Source organism: Saccostrea echinata, unplaced genomic scaffold (assembly GCF_033153115.1).
Source record: "Saccostrea echinata isolate AGI-Se365-2 ecotype Australia unplaced genomic scaffold, CSIRO_AGI_Sech_v1 ptg000033l, whole genome shotgun sequence".
NCBI lineage: Eukaryota > Metazoa > Mollusca > Bivalvia > Ostreida > Ostreidae > Saccostrea > Saccostrea echinata.
Genome location: NW_026889782.1, coordinates 16,034,315 through 16,045,036, shown reverse-complemented (window position 1 = coordinate 16,045,036; position 10,722 = coordinate 16,034,315). Strand labels below are relative to the sequence as shown.

The 10,722-nt window shown below is 33.8% G+C and overlaps 1 protein-coding gene across 1 annotated transcript in view; it reads right to left on the bottom strand.

The window, feature by feature from the left end:
• Positions 1-4,068: 4,068 nt before the first annotated feature.
• LOC133198191 (uncharacterized) overlaps positions 4,069-10,722 on the bottom strand; it is a 54,692-nt gene continuing 48,038 nt past the window's right edge. The window contains exons 4-5 of the mRNA XM_061334320.1: positions 6,560-6,784; positions 4,069-4,373 (exon numbers count right to left, since the gene is read on the bottom strand). Of these exons, the coding sequence (XP_061190304.1) occupies positions 4,155-4,373; positions 6,560-6,784 (444 nt within the window). The 3' untranslated portion in view covers positions 4,069-4,154. The remainder of the gene's footprint in view (positions 4,374-6,559; positions 6,785-10,722) is intronic.

Below are 10,722 nucleotides of genomic sequence, written 5' to 3'. Positions count from 1 at the left end.
GGTTAACAACATTGTAACGTCAAATACAACGTCGATAAAGTTTCTCAAAATTACTCTGCTTTTCATTTCAAACACGGTTTGTAGCGTTTTCCCCATAAATAAACACGTGTCCATAACACTTGACACCTAGTTCAAGTAGCTTAAGTTAGATTGTCCATGTTTTCACATTTTTTACCGTGTAACTCTGTTTTCACAAGTTCTACAACAGTGAAGCGCACATCACGTTTCATGACGTTACTAATTCTTTTGACAAAAATTTTATTTATAATCTGTTTCTTCGCAGACTGTCCATCGTCCTATTCAAAGTCTCTACCACTCAAAAAATTGCCTTTTCCATTATATACAAATGCAAGGCTAATTTTTTTTTATATAAATTTCCTGGTTCCTCCAGCATTTTCAGAGTTTTTTTTTAGAGGTTTCCCGATTGCAAAACAAAATTTTATTGCTACTCGCTGCTCCGTGACGTCCTTCGACGTCATGGTTTTTCCCTTTTTTTAATCAAGCCTACCTGCCCTTAGAAATTTATATCTTTTATTACATTACCTTTTGACATCTGAAGTAACAGAACTATACTAAATTAAAACATTTAATTTTTTTGTTTATGCGCCATTTATAGGAGGTATGGCTATAAACATTACAAAGTGTATAATTAGTAAACAACTCAATTTTGACGCTGCTCTGTGATCCCATTTTTGCTGTCTGAGATCTTTGATAATTTTGATAAATAACAAGATATATTCCAATTTTTTTACTCAAATTATTTGAATCTGTTGTTAAAATATTTTTACCAAATTTGATTGTTATATGACTTTAAATAAAAAAAAGTTATGACAAAAGTCTATGAACTTTTTGAATGACCCTCGTATACTATATGTTTAAGTAGTTTATCCTCATTCTGGGTTAGCTATGCTGTCGACAAACAAAATGCATGCAAACACTCAAACTTTTAAAATGTTTCTGATCATACCAAATTCAAGAAAAAAAGGCCCAAGGGCCTTGAGTCACTCTTCTGATAAACTGTACAACCTATCACTTCTATTTGATGCCTCTAAGTATCCTGTATATTTAGATAAAGACTTGAAATTCCAAAGGTAGGTCATCATGACCTACATTTTAGATGAAACACTCTGAGAACCCAAGATGATTCTAAGCCAATTAGAACCTGAGAGTAGGTAATGGTGACCCACTTGTCATTCTCTGAGGACCCAAGATGCATAAACTAAAATGATTATTCTAAGCCAATTAATACCTAAAATGTTTTTAAAATTATAACCATAAAATTTCAAAAGTAGGTCATAGTGACCTACTTTCCAGATGACATACTTTGGAGAACCAAGATGCATCAAGTGACAAAGTTTGGTGATCCTAAGCCAATTAGTACTTGATATATTTAAATAAGCCATAAAATTTCAAAAATAGGTCATAGTGACCTCCTTTTCAGTCGACTAACTCTGCAGACCCAAGATGCATCAACTGACAAAGTTTGGTGATTCTAAACCAATTAGTACCTAAAAATATTCAAATAAAGCAATAAAATTTCAAAAGTAAGTCACAGTGACCTACATTTTAGTCAATTTACTCCGAGGACCCAAGATGCATCATGTGACAAAGTTTGACGATTCTAAGCCAATTAGTACCTGATAAATTTAATTATAGCCATATAAATTCAAAAATAGGTCACAGTGACCTACTTTTCAGTAGACGTACTACAAGGACCCAAGATGCATCAACTGACAAGATTTGATGATCCTAGTCCTTATAGTAAGCAAAATATCATCATTTTAAAAAATGTAATTTTTGGTCAACTTTGAAGTGACCTTGAGACCACGCCCTTTGCCCCAGGGTGATTGCCTGTGCAAATTTTAATCTACAACATATCCTCATACTTTTTTGTAAGTTTGGTGATAAACTGCCTAGTGGTTCTTGAGAAATAGATTTTTTAGCAACCAGTACTTCTGTTTCTATTTTCCTAATTATCTCCCCTTGTTTAAGGGTCACAACCCTAGGTTTAGTATAAACAGAAGCCCTTGTGCCAAGGATACCCTGTGACAAATTTGACACTAATTGGCCAAGGGGTTCTTGAGTTATGGCCCATATTCTAAAAAGTTTACGCACACAAATGGCCATAGCATTAAATTTGAGCCTTTGGCTCAGAAGAGCTAAAAAGTAATAGTGCTGCATTAACCATTCAAGAATTACCACCAATATGTTTGATTTCCATTAGTGAACTCTTCAAAATTAGAGGCGCATTTGGTCGTCTGACTGGGACGGCATGGCGTTGCGGATAATACAAAACATGCCAATCTCAAATCCAATTTTAAATGTTAAATGTATTTGTCCTTCCAATTAAAGAATAGAAGAACTAAAAGACATATGTAAGAGAGCGAGAACCCTAATTTTATCATCCATTAATAAACAATACGATATTTCCGAGGCATGTGTATTGTATTAGATGTACCATACGATACATACAATCATCAATAGATATAAATTGATATCGTTGTCATTCCTACTCTTGATGTATATAAAGTCCACAACAATAAAATATTTCGTTTGCATTTTGTTAGGATTTGTTCATCGACATTCAACATATTGTTTACTTGTTTATGTTACGTTTGTCCCAGAAATCTTGCGAGATTTGTACATTTTCCGACTTTTTCACAAAAGAGCGCACTAAGAAGTATAACTCTTCAATAGTGGAAATGGAATGTATTGGCAAGTAACATACTGTTTTTGTCCTTCAAAATACTTTTTTCAGTTTCATACATGTAATCATATACAAATATAAAATGGTGTTAAACAGTTGGTTTTCATAACCTATAGTAACCTTATCAACAGTCTTGCCAATCTATTATGAGAGGTTTCTGTATGTTCCAACAGTTCCAGACAAAACATTATGTCATTAAAAAAACACATAAAAAACTTCAATGACAATTTATTAATTCATTAATCATTTGTATTAATTTCATGAAAAGGCATCATGCATACATTGATAAAAATAACTGAAATAATAATACAACTGATGTAAACTAAATTTCATTTATGTGTGTATATAGCACATACTTTAATTAATGTATTAAAAATTCATTATAACAATGTATAAACAAGTACACAGTCATCAGTCAACTTAACAGTCTCCATCAACTCCAGGAAACTTACATTTTTTAACAGATTCAAGGTTAAGAGTTATAAAGAAACAGAAATTTGTCAAGAGGTAAAATGTGCTGGTACCTAAGGAAAGTTCTTCTCGCAAAGAATACACATAAGCCCTAGCCTCAACCATTCAAAAATTATATCCAAGGTTATTTTAGCAGACAGACAGATGCAGACCAAAAACTTTATGCCCCCATATCCTTCATTATCAAATTCTGGGCAATTTGAATTTGCTGAGTAGAAAATTAAGAAAACAAATAGAGGTGAATTACTAAACCAAAAAAAAAAAAATCTTTGAAATCAGAAAGTTGTAAAAACAATGGCTCATGGGTGATTCTCATTTCTTTATATGCATTTCTTTCAACCCATAATTAGAAAATACTTCAGAAAAAAGTGAGTCTATTCGACAGTAATTAATAAAAATATTTGAATGTTCTCATGATATACAAGTTAAGATAATAATCATGATAATAATAACTGATTAAAAACTACTTGAAGAGGATATTAGGTGTCATGATTATAATTACAAAATATAATGCAAAGCTGATTTTTTTATCTCAAGAAAATCTAATGAAATTGAACTTAGTTTAAAAAACCATTTCATGCCATTGGTGTTCAAAACCTAAGTAGAATTTCACTCTCGGCCCTCTATGACTAAATCAAGTGAGAAAAAGTTATCAGTATCTGACATTTTTATCCAAATTAAACAAATATTAATCTAATTTGAGATCAAAAAGTAGAAAAATAAGTTATATTGCATATACATGTATATACGTAAAAGACTTTTTCAAAATGAAAAACAAAATGCATGAATCAACATTCAACATTATGATATATATTCAATTGCTAAACAATTTATATAAAAATCATATGAAATGAAAATTGAGTAACATGATAAAAGAAACAACAGTGCCATTTCATGTTCAATTATTCACTGACATTATTCAAAATTATTATATTATTTCAAGGACTACAACAAAGGATTTATTCTAGTTTGAGCATTACTTTCCTCCTTCAGAATTTGGATATAAATCCTCATATCCAGACGTCTGTATGAAACCAAGCAAGAACAAGAGATCCAAGCACTTGTTACGATCTTCTTCTATTAAGTAATTCAGAGGTTTTGTATACCGAATCAGACTGGTTTCACCATCACATTTTCCATCATATACAATTTTATTCAAATGTGTTTGCATCATTTCCATATATGTAAAAATGATCTACAATTTAAAAAAAAACAACATTCAATATATACGTTGTTTACTACTTAGGCTACATTACTGACATCCTATGTTTTTCTCAGTTTACTTTTAAGTTGAATGGAGCTCTAGAAATAAACTGATGACTGATTATCAGCCCTGATAGTTTTAGACTTCAGTCGTTTATTATTATACCTCTACTGATTTTTCACTATATGAGTAAATCGATATATTTTGCCGATTTCCTGAAAATCGTCGGAAAAAGACTGATTCCCTGCAAAAAGGTGCTGCAGTTTGATGAACTGATACACACCTATTCGGAGCATCTACCGATTTCTTTTAATCATATGAAAAGTACTGATATGTTCCAAATAAAATCATGAATATTCATAATGCAGCTCAGTTAAATTATATATGAGGTGGGGCCTAATTTAGACAGGAAAGAGAAACTTGTTAATTGTGACAAGTAATTATGAACATGGTAAACTAATGTGCACTGAGAGCTAGATGGATCACAAAACTTTGTTACATACAATGTGAATTGTTTATAAAATAAACAAAATTGCTTGCAGATACATGTATTTTATAAACTATTGATTCAAAGGCAAAGACCTTTTATTGAATTTATTCTTTTATTTTATCTACATTCTTAGTAATAAACATATTGCACACCTCATAATTGCACTGCGTATAAAATAAAATTGCAGTTAATAGTCTAATTTTGGTATTGGTGTTACGGTAATAAAACAGTTAATATATATAATATCAGCAAGATTCCAGTTCCCCTCACACAGGCTTTTTAACCTTGGCTGTGCCTCAGAAAATAGACTTGCTCTTGGAGAACTGGAATCTTGCTGACTCCCTCACTGATAATCTTTAACTGCATGCATACATGTACTGTTGCCTGGCAATTGTGTGAACAAAATCTCATTTTCTGGACAGAAAAAAAATGGAACAGGAAGTGAATTTTACTAAGATATATAATGTTACTGATCTAGACATTTGTTGTCTTTATAATATATATAAACATAGGTTATCAAAGATTACAAAGCTCACCTCGACAAATGTTATCCATAAATAAGGCAAATTTTTTTTCTTCTAGTAAGTGTGCATCCCAAGATCAATATCCATGGAAGTTTGGTTTAATAGGACTTACTTGGAGTTACTTGGAAAGGGACCTGCTCTAACAACGTTCACTAATCAAGAAAATGTTGGTCTGTTCCAATATTTAAATCAAGTCTGCTAGTGTCCATCCCTAGAGGCTTCATCCATGCAAATTTGATCCAGACAGGGCCTATATTTTTATTTAGGAATGGACCTGCTCCAAAAACTTTAACCCAGTCACTCTTCTGGAAAATGTAGGTCTGATCCAGCATCTGAAGCAAGTCTGGTCGTGTCCATCACTAGATGCATCATCCATACATGTTTGGTCCAGGTAGGGCTTATAGTTACCTGGGACTGGACTTGCTTCAAACCTTAATCTGGTCACTCATCTAGAAAATGTTGAAGAGATCCATCATTCAAAGCAAATCTGGTAGTGTCCATCGCTAGATGCATCAACCACGCAAGTTTGGTCCATGTAGGGCTTATAGTTACTTTGGAATGGACTTGCTCCTAAAACTTTAACCGGGACACCGACGATAACTTCGACAATGACATCAGGGGTATAGTACAAGCGTCGAGGTGAGTTAAACATCATTCTAAAACTTTTATATATAAGTGATATATATGGGAAAGTTTAAAAAAAACATTATGTACATGTAATTTTTCTCTAATAACCAGAAGTTGCATTTTTTTCATGTGAGATCAAAACATTTCAAAACTGTGAAAAAAACAATTATATGATGCACGTTTTATTTAAAAACAGGAAAGTTGAAAATTTCAATTTCTTTGATGACTTCCTGTGACAACTGGAAGTTATGGCTGACATTCTTAATTCAAATGGTTCTCACCTACTCCTCAAGTCCTATTATAAGTATAATGTCTTAGTCTTTCACTGTTTCTGACAAGTCACTCAAAAACAAGAGGCCCATGGGCCACATCACTCACCTGAGAACATTGGCTAGGAAAAGGCACAAATGAGTTCAGTATTGAAAAGTTAACGGGGGGAAGGGGGGGGGGGGGTTGGACGAGCACAGTGTCTTGCATATTTACATGAAAATAAAGTTCTTGCGAATAAAAAGTGATTTACAGTATTTGAGACATACCTCTGTTCCCATACAAATGCAGCCAACAACCATTGTTGGAGCAAAGGCAGATGATCGAAGTTCTGAAAGCAACTCTCCACCATGCTGTCCTAACACATTTATGCTAAGTATTCTGTGTATGTAATTTCCCGACGTCTGATCTGATTCTGATGAACTTTCACTTGAAGCTCTTGTTTTTCTCGGCTCAAATGACCTGTTTTCTGGGAATGGCTCAACCTTTTTAACCTGAATTTTAAAAGAGACAATGCATTATTTATTTTACTAAACTTAATTTCCATTTTTAAATTAAGAAAACTCAATGGTTATATAGAGGGAATGATGGTGTATAACACATCTTTTTTTTGGAGACAATATATACATACCAGGAATCATAAGTCTGGCTTACATGTAAAACAATTTCCTTGCCATTTATACAAATTATTTAACTTTGAGGCCAAAAGGTAAGGGCATATGTGGTTCAGGACAATGAGGACACATCATCTATTGATGATATATGAAAACCAGCATGACATATATCAATTCTAAGTCAGAGTCAGAAGTAAGAACGCATTTAATTTTCAGACACACTTTGTGCTGACAAAAAAATATTTAAATATGAAGACAAAAGTCAAGGGCTAATCAAAAATTATTGAGGGCAGACATTCTGTTTATTCTCCTTTATGTTTCACAAACTCTTGCAATTAAAAAAAAGAAATATTTATAAAATATTCATTTTTTGAGGTGACGTATAGTGGCTGCAATGTTATTGTTGTCAAACCAATCATGTAAAATTGTTTGTGAAACGTGCATAGGTGGCAGGGGATAGTTTCGTACTAAAGACCCGGTCAAATTTCTTAAAAAAACTGAGAATTACTGGGTGTTTTATCCTGCTCGCTCGGGCCTGGGGGTGGGTTGTATCTGCCTATTAGAGTGCACATGTACCAAAAATGCACCTGGGGACTTCCCAAATTTTGGCTTGTTTTTCCAACATATTTTTTAGTGATACGATAACCGATACAGAGATGCTTGCATATTGCTCGATTATTTTGACATTTAATTAAAAGAAAAAATGTCTTTTCGGTGAGCCAGAGCGACTAACATCTCGAACGACCTATCTAAAATCCCTAAACGCATGACTTCAAAGCAAATAAACATGTCGAAAGTGTGGTGCCATTACACAAAAGGCAAAATGTAATATTTGTCTACAAGAAGTTGCAAGTTCTGGGGGAACAACAAACCTATCTACCCATCTTAGACGCGATCACAACATTGACCTGTTTGCTACCGTGAAACGTGGAGGCAATTCCGGTAGGTAAAATGGCGCATCGAACAAATCTCAAAATCATGGAATCATGGAAACCGATAATAAAATATCAATCAGAATTTTTAAATCTCTAATATATATATCATAGTTTATTTAAACTCAAAGCAATTTGGTAAAATATTTTAGCTGCCATTACTTCCACAAATAACGTGAATACGATGTCAAGTATCAACACAGTCAGCGTAAACACATTAGCCCCACCGGCGGTGTGAAGTGTCAGTTCTACCTCTGTTACCCCATGGACCATCGCTAGAACAGCAAAGTTGCCATCTGCCAAATCTAACGAGATTACCAATGCAGTTGTAGAATACATTATCCAGGACCTGCGACCTTATAGTACCATTGAGAGCCCAGCTTTCAGGTAATGTACTCTTTTCATCGATATGATAATTCCTTTTGATAAACAATGATAAATTCACTGAATTATTTCATATACTATCTTGTAAGGAATACTTTTTTTTAATAAGAACATGCTCTACCAACTTGATCCAAGATATCACCCACCTAACAGACATACTGTCAGTGAGCAATTAATACCTGCACTTTTATCTCAAGAACAAGCTAAACTTCAAACTGATTTAAGTGCAGCAAAAGCTGTGGCTCTGACCTCTGATGCATGGACATCACGTGCAACAGAATCTTACTGAACAATTACCTGTCATTATTTGAAAAAACCTGAGTGGAAATTATGCTCAAAAGTTTTGCAGACAGAAAAATTTGGAGGAAGTCACACTGGAGACAGAGTGGGATTTGAGCTCAGATCAGCTATGATGAAGTGGGGTATCGAGAAAAAAGTTAAAGTTATTACAGTGGATAATGCTTCAAACATGGACATAGCAATTCAGGTAACAGTCTGGAGCAGAATTAAAATTGGGATGCTTTTCGCACACGCTTAACCTTGCCTCAAATAAGGCATTAACTGACCCTTCGCCCTCAAAAGTCCTTGGCAAGGTAAGGGCAATTGTAACATTTTTTCACAAAAGCAATATAGCAACTGAACTCTTGAAAGTGAAACAGGAGGGACTTAACATACCCATTCATAGATTAATCATGGACTGTAAAACGTGGAACTCCACATACAGCATGCTAGAAAGATTTCTTGAGCAAAGGCCTGCCATTTTAGCTACTTTACTTGATGACAATGTAAAACACTTAAATCAGAAGGGAAAGATAGTGGCTGGAATGTTAGATTCAGAGATTCAGAGATGTGAGAAGTTTGTGGAAGTCATGAAAATAATGATGACAGCAACAGTAGCACTATGTGAAGAAAAGTCACCTACCGCAGGACTTATTTTGCCTTTATTAGGAAAACTTAAGAAGCATTTTACAATTTGTGACACTGACTCGGCATCTTTGAAATCAATAAAAGAGTTGGTTGGCAAGAATCTAGCTGTAAGATACACACAACAGAACATTGTTCATTTTCTAGAGGGGGCAAGTGCCCTTGATCCCAGAACTAAAAAAAAACTACCATGATTGATGAAGAAACATGGGAGAGAATCATCAACAAATGTATTACTTTTGTGGCTTTGTGCAAAAACAACATAATTGTCAAGCAGGAACCAGGAGCTGAATCTGAAATTTCTGCCAAACCAGCCCTACCAAGTTTAAATATGGAGTTGACAGTAACTCTACTGCACCTAAAGATGAAAAAGATGTTGCTGCTTGTGAGGTGATAGCTATTTTGCTTATTTCTACTTAATGATTAAATAATGAATAAGCACTAGCTACAGCCTGTTATTTACTAAGAAATGTGTATTGAAAATCTTTTAATAAAATTATATTTTATAATTTCAGCCTCCACTGAAAAAGTCAGCATTGTCATCATTGTTTGAGGATGACATAGAAGTAACTCATGTAGATCCTCCTTTACAGAATAGTGAGATTGCCAGAAGGGAAGTAGAAAAATACAGAGCTTTTCCACAAACAGGCATGTTGGAAAACCCTCTTCTTTTCTGGAGGGAAAGGAGTTTTGACTTTCCAAATTTGATTGTTCTAGCTGAAGAATATCTCTGTGTTCAAGCATCCTCTGTAGCTTCGGAAAGAGTATTTAGCACCAGTGGCAATATCGTTTCCAGCACAAGGGCCTGTCTGAAACCAGACCAAGAGGCTGCCTTGGTTTTTTTTAAAAAAAAAAAGGACAAACAATGACATTAACCTGTCTTGCACTATCAATTCAGAGGGAATAAAATAACAAGGATTTAAAAAGTAGTTTTATTTTATTATAAATTCATGTTGTAATAAAAACATACTAAGGAATCCCTTTAAAAAAACACAACAGCAAACAAAAAAAGAAAGTGTTTTCTCATTTGTCTGTATCGACAATACATATTGCATCTCTGTATCGCAATATGTATCGTATCGAAAAAAAGATTTCAATACCCAGCCCTAGTCAATATGGCCCTGTTCTTCGTCAGCAGATTTTCCTCCTATATATTCATATGTAAAGTTTTGATCACCTGTCACCAAACTTGAATCTCTATATATACAACATGCTTTGTTGTTCTTGAGAAGAATATTTTTTAAAGATATTTCCTATACATGTTCTAATGTAAAACTTTGATCCCCCATTATGGCCCCACTGGAGGATGCCTTGAACAAACTTGAATCTACAATACCTGGATGCTTCCATATCAATATGACTAATCATGGCTTTCCTGTTCTTGAAAAGATTTTTAAAGATTTTTCCTATATATTCCTATGTAAAACTTTGATCCCCCATTGTGGCCTCACCCTACCCTCAGGGGTCATGATTTGAAAAAAAATTGAATCTACACTACCTAAGGATGACTCCATATTCAGTATGACTAATTGTGGCTTTGTTGTTCTGTAGAAAAAGATTTTAAAAGATTTTTTTCTA